The following is a 19,729-nucleotide window of genomic DNA, read 5'->3' as shown; positions in this document are numbered from 1 at the left end:
TGTGGAATTCCTTGCCAGGTACAGCAGTGGAGGCCAGATCATTGGAGGCGTTTAAGGAAGAGATAGATAGATATCTAAATAGTCGGGGTATCAAGGGATATGGAGATAAGGCCGGAAATTGGGATTAGAATAGTTGTTTTTTTTCCTCCCCCCCCCCCCCCCAATTTCTCATTTCTTTTTCTTTTTTCCCTTTTTCTTGGAGCAGGCTCGATGGGTCGAATGGCCTACTTCTGCTCCCTTGTCTTGTGATCTTGTGAGATTTAGAGAGGATTTGAGGGACCTTCTTCACCCAGAGTATGCTAAATACTTGGAATGCACTGCCTGAGAGAGTGATTGAAGCTGGGTCACCGACAGCATTTGTCTAGAGGAGCGCTTGGATCGCCTAGGCATAGAAGGCTATGGACCAAGTGTTGGAAGGTGGGATTAATACAGAAGGGTGCTCACTGGTCAACGTGGACGAGTTGGGCCAAATAGCCTTTTACCATGCTGTATGTTCCTATGACTTCTAATACTTTTACTTGTTTCACAAGCAGGTGGTCATATAACCTAAATTATTTTTCACTAAGTCCTGTAGTTTTACAATTTTTAATCAATAAAACAAAACAGTTCTCAAAAAATATAATTCATTACAATTGCACCAGTATTTTAGACATTCATAACTGATAATTCAGCACTTAAAAATGGTAAAAAGCATTTTTGGTGGGACTCTTGCATACCTTGCATAGGCCCGTTTGTCTAACATCAGTGGTAGGGAAATTATTGGAAAATATTCTCAGGGATAGGATTAATCTGCACTTGAAAAGGCAGGGATTGATCAGGGATAGACAACACAGACTTGTTGGTGAGAGATCATATCTGACTTGTTTGAGTTTTTTTGAAGAGGTAACTACATATATTGATGAGGACATTGAAGTTGATGTGATTAATATGGACTTCAATAAGACCTTTGACAAGGATCCACATGGAAGGCTGGTCCAAAAGGTTACAGCCCATGGGATCCAAGATAAATTGGCAAATTAGATCCAAAATTAGTTCGATAATAGGAGACAGCTGGTGATGGTGGAGGGTTGTTTTTGTGATTGGAACATAGAACACTACAGCACAGTACAGGCCCTTCGACCCACAATGTTGTGCTGACATTTTATCCTGCTCTAAGATCTATCTAACCCTTCCCTCCTACATAGCTCCCTATTTCTCTATCATTCATGTGTCTAAGAGTCTCTTAAGTGATTGGAAGCCTGTGACCAGCCGTGTACCACAGGGAACAGTGGTGGGAACCTTGCTTTGGTCACGTAATTAATGACTTAGATTTGAATGTAGGAGATATGATTAGTAAGTTTGCAGATGACATGGAAATTGGTGGTGTTGTTGATAGTGAGGAGAGTAGTCTTAGAATGATATTGATCAGCTGGTAAATTGGACAGGGCAATGGCAGATAGAATTTCATCCTGATAAATGCAAGGTCATGCATTTTTGGGGGTCTAATAAGGGTAGGATACATACCATGAATGTTAGGGCCATAGGGAGTATTGAGGAACAAAGGGACTTTGATATACAAAGATTCCTGAAGATGGCAGCACATGTAAACAAGGTGGTGAAGATGACATACAAGATGCCTGCCTTCATTAGCCAGAGCAGAAAGTATGAGAGCAAGGAGGTATTGGTACAACTTTATAAAGCATTGGTTAGACCACAGCTGGAAAATTGTGTGCAATTCTTATCACCACACTGTAGGAAGGACATGATTGCACTGGAGAGGTTGCAGAGGAGAATCACCAGGATCTTGCTGGGTGGAATGTTATGAGGAGAGACTGGATAGGCTGGGATTATTTTCCTTGGAGCAGAGGAGACTGAGGGGAAACCTGTTAGGGATATACAAAATTATATAAAACAATGTTTCAGGTTGAGACCCTGCATCAAAACTGAAAGGGAACAGGAAAAATTGCTAGTTTATAGCCCTGAAACATTGACTTACACCTTTTGCCTCCATAGGTGCTACTTGACCCTCTGAGTTCTTCCAGCATTCTGATTTTTGCATATAATTTTGTATACCTCTAACAGGTTTCCCTTCAGTTTCCTCTGCTCCAAGGAAAGTAAACCCAGCCTATCTAGTCTCTCTTCATAACATTCCACATTATAGCAGTACTAAAGTGGTGTGGGGCAGAGACTGGGAACAGATGAGGAACAAGGAACATGTAGAACAAGACGAGGAAGGGGATGATGGGGAGATGGAATGTTGCTATCATATCTGCTTCTACCACCTTCCCTAGTATATGTTCCAAGCAACTACCACTCTGTGTAAAACAGGTGAGGCACTGGTAGACTGGAAGATGGCTCACATTGTTCTTTTATTTAAGAAGGGCTGCAAGGACAAGCCAGAGAACTACAGGCTGGTAATCCTAACATCAGTAATGGGAAAGTTACTGAAGGGGATTCTGAGAGACAGATCTACATGCATTTGGAAAGGCAAAGACTGAGTAGGGATGGTCAGCACAGCTTTGTGTAGGGGAAACAGTCTCATGAATTTGATTGTTTTTTTTTGAAGAGTTGACTAAGAGGATTGACAAGGGCAGGGCAGTAGACACTGTCTACATGGACTTTAGCAAAACCTTTGAGACTTTGAAAAGGTTCCCCATGGTAAGCTGGTCAGGAAGGTTAGATCACATGGGATCCAGGGTGAGCACACCAATTGGATACAAAATTGTCTTGATGGTAGGAGGCAGAGGGTGGTAGTGGAGGGTTGTTTTTCAGATTGGAGGCCCGCGTCCAGTGGCATGCCACATAGATCGGTGCTGGATCCTCATACTAATACACTAAATAATATACAATAATGAGGACATGCTAAATACTGCTATGTTATTTGTAATGTTTATTAATGATTTGGAACAGAATGTAGATGGCATGATTAGTAAGTTTGCAGATGACACCAAAATTGGTGGTATAATGGGCAGTGAAGAAGAATGTCTAAGGTTATAACAGGATATTGATAAACTGGGAAAGGGAATGGCAGATGGAACTTAACTCGGACAAGAACAAAGGGATGCATTTTGGGAAGTTAAACCAGCACAGAACATACACAGTGAATGGCAGGTCCCTTATGGTACAAGTAAATAGTTCCCTGAAAGTAACATTACACATGGACATGGTGTTGAAGGCGGCATATGGCATGCCTGCCTTCATCAGCCGAGGCTTTGAGGACAAGAGTTGGAACATTATATTACTGCCGTACAAAATGTCAGTTAGGTCGCACTTGGGAGTACTGTGTGCAGTTCTGGTCGCCACACTACAGAAAAGATGTGATTAAACTAGGGAGGGTGCAGAAAAGATTCACAAGCATGTTGCCTGGATTTGAGGGCTTGAGTTATAAGAAGCAATTGGACATGCTGGGTCTGTTTTTCCCTGCAGTGGAGGGTGAGAGATGACTTTATAGAGATATATAAAATTATGAGAGGTATAGATAGGGTAGACAGCCAGAGTCTCATTTCCCATGCTAGGAATCTCTAAAACTAGAAGGCATAAACTTAAGGTGAGCAGGAGGAGGGTTAAAGGAAATCTGAGGGCTAAATTTATTTTTTTAAAAAACAAAAAGTAGCTGGTATATGGAATGAGCTGCCAGAGTACGTAGTGGAGGCAGGGACAGTAAAAACATTTCAGAGGCATCTGGGTGGTACTTGAATGAGCAAGGCATAGAGGAACATGGAATTAATTCAGGCAATTGGGATTAGTATAGATAGGCATGATGGTCAGCATAGACACGGTGGGTTGAAGAACCTGTTTCTATGCTGTACAACTCTATGACTCAATAATACTGTCAAAAGGTTACATGACAGGCTATATCAGATTGGTATAATCTTAAGAGAAGAATTAATACTTTTGTCAAAGATGCAAGATGGCTTTGGAGCATGGCTGTCTGCAGATCCACTCATTACTTCTATTATAATCATTCTACTCTTTGAAATCTAAATTCTGTTTCTGCATTCTGTTATTGTCTTATCTTGTACTACCTCAATGCACTGTGTAATGAAATGATCTGTATGAATGGCATCAAGACAAGTTTTTCCACTGTACCTTGGTACATGTGACAATAATAAACCAATTTACCAATTTCCACTTCCTGTATTCAACTTCAAAATTTCAAAAACCTGTAGGACCAAAATGAAGGCAATACTGTAAATACAGTGTAATTATTTATATTGCTGGTTTGGGGGGGGGGGGGGGGGAGGGGTAAGGGGGCAGAGTGCATTTCTGTCCATTTAAGTAATCTTTGAAGATGCTGTCATTTAGCAAATTACCATATCAAGTTCAACACAATTTCACAATCACAATAAACCAGGCAATGGGCCATATTAGCTGAAGGAAAGCTGGCAGTTCTATACTGAACACCAGCTATTTGCATTGCAAGATATCACATTCTGGACGAGTGACTATGTACAGAATGCACTGGAGATAAGATCCAGGCACATACGACCTACTACTCCTTCCTCAGCTCAGCACTGTGTATGAGGTTCCTAATTTTACTGAGCCGAGGGACCAGTTACACATTGTACCCGACCCCTCAATTTTACATCTGTTGTATCTAGCAGGGCACAATTCATTTCAACAAAATCACTGACCATTAAAAAGCAAAGTAATCTACATGAATTTTTCTTTAAATATTAATTAATATCAATTGTTTCAATCATTTATATCAGTTGACTAGCTAAAAATATTTCTTTTTAAATGTATCTGATTTACTGACTGATTTAGTGTCACTAATCATCAGAAACATTGAAAGGCAGCAAAAAAGGCCTTTTGTTTTTACAGCACAGGCTATTAGAAGGCCATCATTGAGATCTTGGAGTAGGGCCTCAGTGCACAAGGCCTCAATGACATTAGGAGCTGCAGAGTTGCAAAAGGCAAGTGATGGAAGGGATAATCGATGATGCTAGAAAGCAACATTTGCTTAGCAACAACCTCCTCAATGAAGCTCAGTTTGGGTTTCGCCAAAGTCACTGAGCTCCTAACCACATTACAGCCTTGGTCCAAACATGGCCAAAAGAGCTGAAATCCAGAGGTGAAGTGAGAGCAACTGCCCTTGACATCAAGGCAGCAGTTGATCGAGTAAAGCATCAAAAAGCCCTGGCTAAACTGGAATCAATGGAAATCAGGAGAAAATCCTCCACTGATTGGAATCATACTTAGCACAAAGAAAATTAGCTGTGGTAGTGGAGGTCAATCATCTCACCCATAGGACATTTCTGCAGGAGTTCCTCAGGGTAGTGTTCTAGGCTCAACTATCTTCAGCTGCTTCTTTAATGATCTTCTTTCAATTATAAGGTCAGAAGTAGGGATGTTCGCTGATGATTGCACAATGTCCAGCACTATCCACAACTCCTCAGATAATGGAATAGTCCACATCCAAATGAAGCAAGACCTGGACGATATACAGGACTGGGCTGATAGGTGGCAGGTAACATTTGTGTCCCACAAGTACCTGGCAATGACAATATCCAATAAGAGAAAATCCAGCTATCACCCCCTGATATTCAATGGTATTACCTTCACTGAATCCCCCACTGTCAATATCCTGGGGGTTACCATTGACCAGAAACTAAACTGCAGTAGCCATATACACAATGTGGCTACAACAGCAGATCAGAGGCTAGGAATCCTGCAGCGAGTAACTCACCTCCTAACTCCCCAAAGCCTGACCACCATCTAGAAGTCTAAAGTCAAGAGTGTGATGGAATATTCTCCATTTGCCTGGATGTGTGCAGCTTCATCAACACACTAGAACCTCAACACCATACAGCACATAGTAGCCCACTTGATAGACACCCAATCAACAACTCCACCAGCGTACCAGCTACAAGATTCATTGCAGGAACTTGTCAAGGTTCCTTCGACAGCGCCTTCCAAGCCCTCAACCTTTACCAGCTAGAAGGACAAGGACAGCAAAAGCATGGGAACACCACCACCTGAAAAGTTGCCCTCCATACCACAGACTATCCTGACTTTGAAATATTTTGCTGTTCTTTCACTGTTGCTGGGTCAAAATCCTGGAACTCCCTCCCTGACAGCATTGTGGGTATACCCACACCTCAAGGATATCAGTGGTTCAAGAAGGCAGCTCACCACCACTTTCTCAAGGGCAGCTGGGGATGAGCAATTAAATGCTGCCTCAGACTACAAAGCCCACATCTCTTGAATGAATCTTAGAGAGTGCAACTACAGTGAACCTGCGAGAGATGAACACAAAGCATGGGTCCAAATTGAGGACAAGCTGACCCAATGTGCATTGCCAATCTTATCTTCACCACCAGCAGATTTGCCAAATGTAGCCAGGAAATCATGTTTTTCACTTACATGATGGCAACTTTAGCAAAGGGTGAAAACAGTCTGATCGTCAAGGAATGGCTGATACTCTGTGAAGGCAGAATAACAGATCTAAAAGAGCTAATAAATAAATTATAAACATGAGGAAAAAAAAAACGAGCTCACTTCAGCATTTCTCCTTTCCTTTTCTTTTTGCTCTCGGTGTCTTCTTTCTTTTTCTTCGTATCTGTCATCTTTTGACAATTCCAAATTCCCTGAAATACAGATGGACAAAATTGCACAGGTATCAAGCAACTGATCACCATTATATTAGTTAAGACTTTAAATACAGGATAAAGGTACCTCTGTACTGATCTAATAACGTCCCCAGATTCAAACCTCACCAAGAAGAGTAAGGCAGCGCAGACTAAATTCGTGTGGTATAATATCAGAAAGAAATTGTCATTGTAAAAATAAGCACAATATTTTAATATGATCAGCTGACTTGACTAATTTTACATTAAAAGGCACAATATGCATGCAAGGATAGTGAGATCAGGGAGGGGTATGCTGATATTCTAAGGCATGTTGATATTAAGGAGGTGGTGGTGTTGGGTCTCTTGAAGAACATTAAAGTGGATGTCCCCAGGGCCCAATGGATCTATCCCAGGTTACTGAAAGAGGCAAGAGAGGAAATTGCTGGGGCCTTGACAGAGATTTATATCCTCTTTACCCACAGGCGAGGTTCTAGAGGAATGGAGAATAGCCAATGTCGTTCCCTTGTTTAAGAAGGGCAATAGGGACAAACCAGGAAATTGTAGACCAGTGAGTCTTGCATCAGTATTAAGAAAATTATTGGTGAAGATTCTTAGGGATAGGATTTACTCACATCTGGAAAACCATGGACTTATTAGGGATGGTCACATGGCTTTGTGTAGGAGAGGTCATGTATTACAAGACACTGCAGATGCTGGAATCTGGAACAAAAAACAAACTGCTGGACAAGCTCAGCTGTTCAAGCAGCATCTGTGGGGGGAAAAGGAATTGGCAATGTTTCTTACTGACCCGCTTTGGCTGTTTGACCCACCAAATTCCTCCAGCAGTTTATTTTTTTTACTCATTTCTTAAAAATTCGATTGAGTTTTTAGAGGAGGTAACAAAGATGATTGTTGAGGGTAGGGCAGTGGATGTCACATACAGGATTCGACAAGGTCCCTCATGGTACACTGAGGCACATAGGATCCATGGAGACTTGGTAGACTGGATTCAAAACTGGCTTGGCCATGGAGGACAGAGGGTAATGGTGGAGAGGTGTTATTCTGACTGGATGTTTATAACCGTTGGGTGTTCCACAGGGATCAGTGCTGGGACTTCTGCTGTTGGTGATATATACAAATCATTTGGACAAAAATGTAGGTGGGTTGATTCATAAATTTGCAGATGATACAAAAACTGGCAGAGTTGTGGACACTGAGGAAGGTTGTCAAAGGATATAGCAGGATTTAGATCAGTTGGAAATATAGACAGAGAAATGTTAGATGGAGGTTAATCTAGACAAGTGTGAGGTGTTGCATCTTGGGAGGTCAAAGGCAGTAAATGGCAGGACCCTTAGAAGAACTGATGTACTGAAGGATCTTGGGTGCAAGTCCATAGCTCCCTGAAAGTGGCAACACAAGTAGGTAGGGTGGTAAAGGCGGCATACAGTATAGTTGCCTTGATCAGTCAGGGCAAAGTATAAAGTTGGCAAGTCACGTTGCAACTATATAAAACCTCAGTTAGGCCACATTTGAAGTATTATGTGCATTTGTAGTCGCCACATTACAGGAAGGATGTGGAGGCTTTGGAGAGGGTGCAGAAAAGGTTCACCAGGATGTGGCCTTGATTAGAAAGTATTAGCTATAAGTAAAGGTTGGACAATCTTGGATTGTTTTCTCTGGAGCATTGGAGCCTGAGGGGACTCCTGACAGAAATATATAAACTCATGAGAGGCATAGATAGGGTAGATAGTCAAAGTCTTTTGCCCAGCATGGAAATGTCAAACACTAGAGGACATAGCTTTAAGGTGAATGGGGGCAAGTGTTAGGGAGATTTGAGAGGCAAGTTTTTTTGTTACACAAAGAGCGACAGGTACCTAGAGTGTGCTGCCAGGGAAGGTAAGATAAGATAAGATCTTTATTAGTCACATAAGATCTTTATTTCACACAGTGAAATGCATCTTTTTGTGTAGTGTTCTGGGGGCAGCCCGCAAGTGTCGCCACGTTTCCGGCGCCAACATAGCATGCCCACAACTTCCTAACCTGTACATCTTTGGAATGTGGGAGGAAACCAGAGCACCTGGAGGAAACTCACGCAGACACGGGGAGAACGTACAAACTCCTTACAGACAGTGGATGGATTTGAACCCGGGTCGCTGGTGCTGTAAAGCGTTACGCTAACTGCTACACTACCATGCCTAGGTGGTGGAAGCAGACACAATAGCAACATTTAAAAGGCATTTAGGTAGGCACGTGAACAGGCAGATAATGGAGGGATATAAACTATGTGCAGGCAGATGGGATTAGATTAAACCGGCATTAAGAGACTTAGTCGTGACACACAGGAAAATAGAACCATAAGAAGAGAAGCTGAAATCATAAGCCATAATAGTAAAAAATTGTCTCAAAAGGAAAAGGGCAAAGAAATTAAAATCATAAAAGATGCAACCAGTCTTAAAACAAAGGACCTACACAGATGAGATGTGATAATTATCTCTTCACCATAGACGTCATGCCTTGGTCAGTTATTTTCAAGCAAATGGAGGACCAAGATAAATTAGTTCATTCAAAAAATATTCCATCTCTAGGGGTAATGAGACGGTAAGGGAGGAACTGATCATTATTAAGTGCCACATGAATCAAGTTTAAGCAATCTCACTCTGAGGGTCGTTGGTGTATTTGAGATAATAGAGCCCCTGGTGGCAAGAAAACAGCATTCCCTATATTCATAATGAGTGTCAGATCATTTTTCTTCGATCCACGTAAAACAAAGGTGCAAAATAAAATGAAAGCCCGTTTAAGTGATAAACATTTGTTTGACACCAGGAGTGCTGTGGAATCTCTCACATCCATCTGAAGAGTCAAATAGAGCCTTACTTTACCATCTTAATGAAAAGATGGCAGCTACACATATTCAGTTCAGCACTGGTGTTAGCACAAATTTTATGCTCCATTCTCTAGAGTGAGACCAACTCTCTTGGTGTCTTTGAAGGAATACCATGACAAAGTGATAATCCGTACATCACCTCATATCTAGACTTACAGAAGTTATTTTGGAAAGTTCTTCATTAAATTCAGAGCCGTGATTATACAGCGTACATAAGTAAGAAGTTGGTTGAAAGGTTGTAAAGAGAGAGAAAGTGGTCTTAAGGAGATAATTAATACCATATTTCAGGGATAAGTGTTTTCAATTCAAATTTATGTCAGCGACTTGGTTAAGAAATTCAGTTAAATGGTCAAAATTTACAAATGACTTCATACTTGGACAGATGGTGAAATCAGAGTGGGCAGCTCAGAATCATAAAATAAACTGGTAATTTAATGTAACTTAAAAGAATCCAGCACTTTTACTTAGTAGAAGGAAACATAAAGCAGTATGTTTTATAATTACTTCCTCTATTTATGATTTTGTGAATAATTTTAATTTTGGGCTATGCATCCTTGGAAAAGATATACCTGGAAAATCATTTTGCAGAATGCAAATAGTATGACAAAAAATATACAGTAAATAACACAAATTATTACAACAGATAAATTAATCCAGTGGTTTAAACTATCAGTAAATTTTCAGGCTAGTATTGGGAAGAAAGTTTTTTCAGAGTATTCAGCACTTGGATTGATTTTAACGGGTAACAGAAGACACAACCCTGTCAAGAACAAACAGAATGCTGCAATGGGCAACCTGAGAATCATTCTGGATAAACAAGCTGAAAAAAGCTGATTTATCTCCTTCATCAACAAATAGTTAGGTGAACCAAATGCAAAACAGGAATTCAACATATTGGGATAACGTGAAAAATATTAAATTAGACGAACCAAAATGTTCTTTTGAAATAGTAAGTTGACTCAAAATATAACAGTAGCTTTATTGAAGACACTCCTTAAAAACAGATTATTTTTTTAATGAAAAAGTACACTACCTTTCATTTTCATTAACTTTTCACATTAAACATACATGTACCTTTATCCTTCTTCTGCCGATGTTTAGATTGCTGGTCACCATTTCCATCATTTTCTCTCCCAATTTCCCGGTGTTTGCCTTGTTCTTTTTTCCTATCTCTTTCTTTATCTCTGTGCCTCTCAGATTCATATTCTCGCTTTGTAGATCTCTCTATATTAAGATCCCGTTCTTTATCCTCATCACGAACTCTGCGTCCTGAATTTTTGTCTCCTCCTTGATAATTGTCCCTGTCCCCATCTTTACGTTTCTCACTTTCCCTTTCTTTTTTCTTTCCTCTGTCTTTATCTCTTTCTTCATCTTTAACTTTTTTGTGTACTTTTTCACGTTCCAGGTCTTTATGTCGGTCTCCATCACTCTCCTTTTCTTTGCTCCTCACTTTATCATCATTTCGGTCCTTTTGCCTATCTCGGTCCCTATCCCTATGTCGTCGCTCTTCAAGCTCATCCTCCTTATGTCTTTTCTTTGCAGCGTTCTTTTTATCACTATCATCCGGATGATCTCCTTGGGCAGCCTGAAAAAAAGAGAAATCAGAAATAAGATAAGAGAGTTGAAGATGAAAAGGGTGCTTGTAAAGCTAGACAGCATTTTCTATTAATTTTATTCATATTACATAATTAAATGGCCAAATAATCAAAAGCAGACTGTACTGGATTTACAATTTACTGAGAAACTACGTGTCGGTCCAAAATAAGAATAAAAACTTGCATTTATATATCTTCCACATCCCAAAGCTCTTTACAAGGAATAAAAAACCTCTGAAGTGTACAGTAGTCACAATCATAGTGGAGGAAATTTACTGATCTATAAGTATACAATGAGTTTCCCCTGAAAGCAACTTGAGAATTACGGACCAGGTCATGCTGATGACTAGCAGTGATTCCGTGGAGAAGTGATAGCTAACTGCAATGCATTGGTCATGGCATTTTTCTAACTTCCACACCTTCTTACTGTAAGGTGGAAGTTAGGAACTTGCTCAATGATGCCAAAGCTTCTGACATCTCACTAAGGCACTGGAGGTCAATTCTGCTGAGCTGATGTACCACATATATTCGTATCTAGCCCCCCAGCATTAAGCCAGGAATGGCTGATATATATAGTGGGTCCTTTTGGTTTGGCTGCCAACTGAGATTGAAAAATGCAGTGTTTATTGTTTTTTAATCTTCATTCTATCTGATCTTCATTGTTTAAAATTAATTTCTATAACTTAAATGTTTTAAGTAAATTTATGACATTTAACATTCCATTTTTTTTATTAATTAAATCTATTTCAGTCGGTTTTAAATGTCTTTGATTATTTAGAAACAGTTGAATAAATCTTCAGTGAACCAGCTAAAATCCAGCTGCCACAAGCAGATCATTCTATTTCATTGAAAGGCCTGGTAGAGAAACCTGGAATTCAATTTGAACCTGCTGTAAAGGTCAGTGAAGTTGAGGGAAGTGCAAGGAGCAGCACAGATCAAGTACAATCTTGCCCAATCAGTTTTTGTTTAGTTCTGTTGAATGAGGGATAAACATTGTCCAGGACACCAGGGATAATTCCCTTGCTCATGTCCTAGTACATTCAGTCAACATTTGTCATGAACATTAAGGACCCAGAGAATCACAGCCAGTACAAAACACTACAGCAAAATAAAATTCCATTTGAAAACATAAAATTGAAACAAATATAACAACAGAATACCAAAATCTAAAGCTGTACTTATGTTTGGAAGCTTTTGCCCCTAAAATTTTCAGGCTCAAGGACAGCTTCTATCCCACTGTTAAAAGACTATTGAATGGTCCCCCAGTATGACAAGATGGACTCTTAACCTTGCACTTCATTGTCTGCTTGCACTGCACTTTCTCTGTAACTGTTACATTTTATTTTGCGTTGTTTTCCTTTGTACTACCTCAATGCACTGTTGTAATGAAATGATCTGTATGGATGGCATGCAAAACAAACTTTTTCACTATTCCTCAGTACATTTGACAATAATAAACCAATTTACCATTGATATTGTAGAATTAAAAGAACACAACTTACCCATACAACTTATCCGTCCATAGAAACTGAAAAATTCCCACATATACTTTGTGTTCACTACTATTACACTGTGAGATTGACAACACCTTCAGAAGCAACAGTGAAGTTTTCATCATTTAGTGCAGGTCTTTTTTGCAGCCTTCTCCAAATGAAATCATGTGAATTGACACGAACTTGGACCACTTGTGAAATGTTCTGAAGATATTACACATTGTTCCATGAGGTCTAATGAGTTTTAAATGTGCAGTGGACCTCGTCATCCAAAATACAAATGCTACTTATTCACCGGGAGAGAATACAGGGTATTTCAAAATTAAGGAATTTAAAATAGATTTCTTGAAAAAAAAAGTTCATTTATATTTCAGCTTCAACCTTAACCATACATCCATATTCCAATCTTTATATAGCCCTCTGTAAAATGCTTATAGGATAATTAAAAGTTGTATTTGTCCTTCCTGAAATATTGACAGCATAATCTGACTGTTTAACAATATGCTGCTGGATGCCACAATTTCAATTAAGCTGATACCGGCTTCAAAAAGATGGAGGGCTATTTCAGAAAGATAGCAGCAATGAGTCCAATTCCCTCACGACTGTTCGTTAAATCTGGGCCAAAAAAGAAACATACTGACCTAGTAGGAAACTGACTATAAAGACTCTGATTTTTTTTATTATGTGGTGCGAATAATATCAAGGTCTTTCGACATTAATATCAAAAATGCATCAATGATTCTAATCTTCCAAAACAGTTACTCAGATACAAGTCAGGACTCAGATAATTCATAACTGATAATCTATAACACTACTCAAATTTGTTTCTGCACAGAAATCTATTCCACACATGGACCCTACATCATCCAAAAAATCCTTGCAAAACGGGCTTAAGTACAATTTCTGGTGTTGTTACTGGTCTACATTTGCACTATATTTTGCAAATAAAAACAATTACTTTAATATACTTGAGCAATTCCTCTGTTTTCCAGGTATCTTCTTTGGTTTTCCCCTAAAATAAAAGTAAAATTGAACATATCTAAGAAGTGAGATAATGAAACCTACAAATTTTTAAAAAATACTGCAAAAAATACACCAATTTGCTGACTTACATGAGGTATCATGCATTCTCCGTTCCCCCCAGCAGAGTGTCAGTTCCCATATTTCCCTTCCATTCACTAGGGCCCCAGTTCCTGCATTCCACTCACTTGGTTCTGTTGGACACACTCCCTTTAAACTTACCGTGTTCACTGGGAAATTTATTATTTTGTGTAACATCTAAGAAAAATGAATTAAAACTGTATTGGAATATTAATTGAATAACATCCACTGGTCCAGCACCACTACAATCCCGTGTGTCAAATGAACGGAGCTTTATTCCATTTTCCACTTCAGCATCAGCATCACTCACTCATTCACTTACAGACTCAAATATTTCAATGCTCAGCAATTCCATCAAACATCAGTTGCACACATCAGTTTATTCAACATTCTGTTATCCACTTCCTATCCCACTCACCAATCACCATAATCCTTACTGATCTACATTGAGCCACAATTTAAAATTTTCACTTTTTGTTTCTAATCTTTCTGAAGGCAAATTACACCCTATCTTTATCCTCCCCTCTGGCTCAACGATCCTCTCACAAATGCTGCATTCCTGTCACTTAAGAACATAAGAAGCATGTGCAGAATCAGCAAAATAACTTCTCTTGTCCTTTGCGAATTCCTTTCCTCCCTTCCATCCATTGCTAACCAAAACCTTCAACTTGTCGTCTTCTGTGCTCTGGAATCCCCCCACAAATTCCTCTGCCTTTCTCTCCTCCTCTAAGACCATCCTTTGGTTAAATCTACTAATATCTCCTCTACTGCCTTAGCTTAACATCCTCTTTACAAATGTTTGACTACATAAATACAAGCTACCTTTGAAAATTAAGTATATACAGCAGGCTGCCCCCAGAACATTCTACGTAAAGACGCATTTCACTGTGTGTTTCGATGTACATGTGACTAATAAAGACATCTAATTGTTTGGCTCTGATGGTTAAAATAAAGACCCATCAGACCTTTAAATGCTGACTTGAACCATTACAGAACCTCATGAATTTTCTTGTCTAGTTGGTTGTTATACTAACTGATGGAGCAAGCAAAAGAAACTAGAAAAAAAATTCTGGAAATTGCTCCCATCTAACCAAGGTAATTAAGCAAGCTCCAGAAATCATGGTTATCATGGCATATTATTCAATCTACTTAACTATGCAGCAGAGATACATCTTGCCAACCAAGGATTCTGACTTGGAAGTCCCACCTTCTTCCTTTGTGGTTTACAATGAACCCCTCGAACCTCCTCCTTAAATGGTTTCCATGTTACGAGACTGATTTACTTTCAACTAGCTATGTACAGTCTGCCATCAATTCTCAGTCTAATAAAATTGACCTTCCCCAAATTTAGAAATGTTAATTTTGTCCTTTTCTATAACCATGCTGAATCTAACTTAATTATGATTACTGCCACAATAATATTCTCCCAACTCTTATACTCTAATACTCTTTCCAACCACTCAACTTCATTCTCCAAAACTAAATCCTAAATCACTCCCACCTCCTCCCCAAGATCCACAATTGGGACAATTTGATGTAACCATTGATTCATCCCATTTTTGTCCCAGAGAATATCTTTATTCCCACCTTGACTCTATTCTTTCTCCCCTTGTCCTGTGTCTTCCCACTCACATCCATGATAGCTCTGATTCCCTCCAGAATTTTGACAGTTTGCAGGTCCCATCCAGCTCTTTATCACTATTGGCAACCAACTTCTCTGCACCTCCATCCCACATCAGGACAACCTTTGCTTCTTTCCTATCAACCACCACCATCCTTTGCCTTACTTACATCTTACATCCAACAGCCATACATTCCTTGGGACAGTATAAGATGCCAAAGTGAAAGAAGTCAATGTGGGAATGGGATGAAGAATTAAAAGTGAAAGCCCAGGCACAGCCTTGTGGACTGAACAGAACTGTTCTTGTTGCTACAACCTTTGATTTGGAGGAAGTGAGTGAAATTAGCTGTACGAATCTGCAAGCATTCAAGGATCCCCAATACAAGCTCAAGGAACAGTACCTCATCTTCTGACTTGGTACATTACAGATCTCAGTATTCAACACCAAATTTGAAAACTTCACATGACCAATTTATATCAAAATTGACCAGTTCTAATGAAAGTAATCATCTTGTATAGTTAATTCTGCTTTCTCTGAATCCACAGATACTGCCTGAGCTTAAGAATATTTCCAGCATTTTCAGTATTTGTTTAGATTCAAACTTTCGCATTTTATTTCTGCTTTACAAAATCTGGAACGTAGTCAGTCCGATCTGTGATTGGTTTCCGAATCTGAAATCATTGTGCTTTTTTCATTCTACGGAGTCTAGAGGTTCAATTGAAGGTTGAGGCCTACGGTAAAATAATGAGCAACAAACAATCTGCTGGAGGAACTCTGCGAGTCGAACAGCATCTTTAGGAGAAAAGGAGCTGTCTACATTTTTGGATGGAAAGCCTGCATCAGGATTGTCCGAGAGGAGTGGAGAACTTCTTCAAAGTCGGCATACCTTGAAGAGGCTTCGCACTGGAGTAGTACAATACTGAGAGGAGACTGCAAAAATGTGGGGTTTCCACCCGAAACATCCACAGTTCTCGATCCTGCTCAACCCGTTGAGTTCCTCCAGCAGATCGTTTGTTGCTCGAGATTCCAGCATCTGCAGTCTCTTGTGTCTCCCTAATTAGGTTAAGAGACCAGTTATTAATCCTTGTGGATCTGTTCACTCAGCGGGACTGGGAAATATTTCTAATCAAATCTCATTCAGAATGAACAACACACACAAAATGCTGGAGGAACTCAGCAGGTCAGGCAGCATCTATGGAGGGAAATAAACAGTCGACGTTTCGAAAACATCGTGCGTGTTGCTCCAGATTCCAGCATCTGCAGAATCTCTTGTGCCTCATTCAGCATAAACTGCAGCGTGGGTGGATCGAGACCAGCGCTGCAGACGGAGAGACGGAACGGACGGTCGCTGCCGGACATTGATTCAGGGAGGGAGGTTGGAGTCAGGCTGCCAGCCGAGTACGGCTCCGGCCTGCTCCCCTGCAGCGCCTCTCCCTCCACCCGACGCTGGCTGGCAGCTGCAAGACTCGCCGCCACCGTTCAAACTCGCTAGCGGACGTTTCTACCTTTAGATCTGTCTCCCTTTTACCTTGCTCGGCTTCATGGTGCGAGCAGCGGCCCGCGATACTATGGCGCCAACGCGGCTCCCTTAGTTACCAGCCAGCCGCCATTTTGGTAGGGCGAGGATTTTTAATTATAAAGTTCAAAAGCGCATGCGTCAAGTGTGGTGGAAACCATGGCAACTGCGTCGGGTGGGGTACCATGGCAACTGAGCATTCATCCCCCGCCGCCCATGCCGTCGGCCGGTCTGAGCATGCGCATCTTTGGGAGCGATTTCCAGCCCTGTCAAGCCTTTGCTGTGTGGGGCGCTCCAAACATAAAATTGTGCTTTGGATGTGAGTCAACTTTGTCTCTATGCACACTGTAGAGGTAAAGTGCACATTTATAATCAACTAACAATAACTCACTAAATGTGCATATTATGAATATGCAAATTAAGCAACCATCAATTTTGATCTGAGGACATAAACATGAATATTACAGGTAGGGACAAATATACCAATGTAAGATAAATAGTAAAGTGCACATTATTGAAACAACATTAACTTTTTATATAATATAGTAAATTAGTGAAAATATTGTTCATTGAGTCTCTGATTTTCCATTGACCAAAATAAGTCTGCTTTTAATTAAGGATGACCTTCTTAGATAGCCACTCAAGAACTTTCTTCCGCTGCCATTTTGTAGGTTCTGAGGGGGCTGATGAAGCCAATGTTGGAATTGTAGACTCCTCCACAACTGGGGGAGGCAGTTGGTAAGTTTGTGAGATGGTGTGCTCCTTTCACTCTTACGTAGGGCCTCTGTGTGCTCCTGATGCTTGGTCTCGAGGTTCTCAATACCATCCAAATGCTGCTTCTCTGCTTCAAGTGTTCATGGGCTTAAGTTTCAAAGGAGAGTCAGTGGAATGCTTCTTCAGGGAGGCTTCAGGACATCCTTGAATCTTTTCTTACGTCCACTTAGTAATCTCTTCCCATGAGTAAGCTTGGAATGGTTGTGCAGTCTCAGGAATCTGGTGTCACACAGGGCATGTCATTTGCACACCAAATTGAACTGACTGAGTGTAACTGGGGCTCAGTATTGGAGAGGTTAGCTCAGGAGAGGACACTGATATTGGTTTATATTGATTTGGTTATACTTCCAGTAATCCTCTGCTGGATTTTGCAGAGACAGCATTGGTGGTGTTTTTCTGGTACTTTGAGATACTTTCTGTAGGTTTTCCAGGTCTCAGAAGTATATAAGAGGACATGGATCACTGCTGCCTGTTAGACCATGTATTGTGCAGGTTTGAGGTCTTGATCTTCAATTACATATTTATTCAATTGGCCAAAGACTGTGCGTGAAAATCAGTGGTGAATTTCATCATCAATGTCTGCCTTCACCAAGAGGTGGCTCCCAAGTTATGGAAAGTACCACACACTGATCCAGGATCTCACCTTGATCTTTACTGTCAGAGGGCAGTGTGTGGGGAGCAGGTTAGTAGGAGATGTTTGTCCTGCAGATGTTGAGTGTAAGGCCCGTCCTTTCAATGCTTCAGTGAAAGCATCAACAATGTCTTGAAGACACAAGTGATTCTGCAGATGCTGGAATCTGAAGCAACACACACAAAATTATGGAGGAACTAGATGCTGCCTGACCTGCTGTGTTCCTTGAACAATGTCTTGGAGCTCAGCATCTGAGCTTGCACAAATGCAAATATCATCTGCATACTGTACCTCAATGATTGAGATTTGGGTAACTGTGGTTTTGGAGTGCAGAGGTCTAGGATTACTGGAACTGTACAGCACCATTAGAATGATTTAATGCAACCTGTCCAGTTATAATAAATAAAAACATAAACTGCTGGAAATACTCAGCAGGTCAGGCAGCATCTGTGGAAAGAGAAACAGATTATTTTTCCATGGACTTGCCTGATCTGCTGAGTGTTTCCAGTATTTTCTGTTTTTATTTCTGATTTCCAGTATCTGCAGGTTTTTTCAGTCCAGTTTAAGTTCTGGTGTCCCTCCCATTTCCCCAATGCCTGCCAATCAGGAATTTGGGACAGACATCAGTGGTATTGTTTTGATGAGGAGACTAACTTTAATCTTTAGAGAATTTGACAGGAGCTCCTTGGAAAGACTATTGGTAACCCTATTCAGTATTTTAGAGAACTATATTTGAAAGAATTGAAAGAAAACAGTTGCACTTCCCAGAAACCACACAAACCTCCTTTCCCCCTGTCTCCCAAATCTGTTAACACACTACCTTCTATCAATTGAATTGTCATTTGCAGCAATTTATCCAACTCCTTTGTGAATAGCTGCACAGTGGTGAATCCACAGACATTTCTAAGCAATGTATTCCAGAGACTTATGACTGTAGACTGGTTCCTAGCATCTAACCAATTCTACTACATTTACATACTTAACTCTTCTCCTCTATGTCTACCTTAAGGTATCCTCTCCAAGTTGACAGAATCCAACTCCTTCATTATTTTAAATGGCCCACTCTTAACTTCATCAACTCTCTGCTTTTGCAAAATAAAACACTTTTCAGGCCACTGGTGAGATCACATGCAGTTTTGATCTCTATTTTTAGGGAAAGATCTATTTGCATTGGAGACAGTGCAGAGAAAATTCACTAGGTCAATTCATGGGATTAAGGGGTTCGTTCACCTAAGCAACTTGGGCCTATACTCATTGGAGTTTAGAAGAATTAAATATAATCTTATTGAAATATCAGATTTTGAGGCGGATTTATAGTGTGGATACTGAGAAGTTGTTCCCCTAGTTAAGGTATCCAGAACTTGGGGAGCATAGATTCAGAATAAGGAGTCACTATTTAAAACAGAGATGAGGAAGGTCTTGAATCTTTGGAATTCCCTAACCCAGAAAGCTGTGGAAACAGAGTCATTGAAGATATTCATGGCAGAGGTAGAAAGATAATTGAACAAGGAAATCAAGGGGTATGGGGAGAGCATGGGAAAGTGATGTTGAGGCCAAGATTG

The 19,729-nt window shown here is 40.3% G+C and overlaps 1 protein-coding gene across 6 annotated transcripts in view; it reads right to left on the bottom strand.

Moving 5' to 3' along the window:
• Positions 1-16,849, bottom strand: part of dync2i1 (dynein 2 intermediate chain 1) — a 74,025-nt gene extending 57,176 nt beyond the window's left edge. For 5 of the 6 annotated variants that reach the window (XM_052016042.1, XM_052016045.1, XM_052016046.1 and 2 more), the window contains exons 1-4: positions 16,775-16,804; positions 13,482-13,535; positions 10,510-11,020; positions 6,481-6,569 (exon numbers count right to left, since the gene is read on the bottom strand). In XM_052016042.1, coding sequence (XP_051872002.1) covers positions 6,481-6,569; positions 10,510-11,020; positions 13,482-13,535; positions 16,775-16,789 — 669 coding nt within the window. In that variant the 5' untranslated portion in view covers positions 16,790-16,804. Of the gene's footprint in view, positions 1-6,480; positions 6,570-10,509; positions 11,021-13,481; positions 13,536-16,774 lie in introns of all 6 variants that reach the window. The other variant, XM_052016041.1, reaches the window with a different exon arrangement.
• Positions 16,850-19,729: the final 2,880 nt, after the last annotated feature.

The sequence above is a fragment of the Pristis pectinata genome, chromosome 5 (genome assembly GCF_009764475.1).
Source record: "Pristis pectinata isolate sPriPec2 chromosome 5, sPriPec2.1.pri, whole genome shotgun sequence".
Taxonomy (NCBI): Eukaryota; Metazoa; Chordata; class Chondrichthyes; order Rhinopristiformes; family Pristidae; genus Pristis; species Pristis pectinata.
Note: the sequence above shows the minus strand (reverse complement) of the source record. Positions and strands in the feature narration are given on the sequence as shown.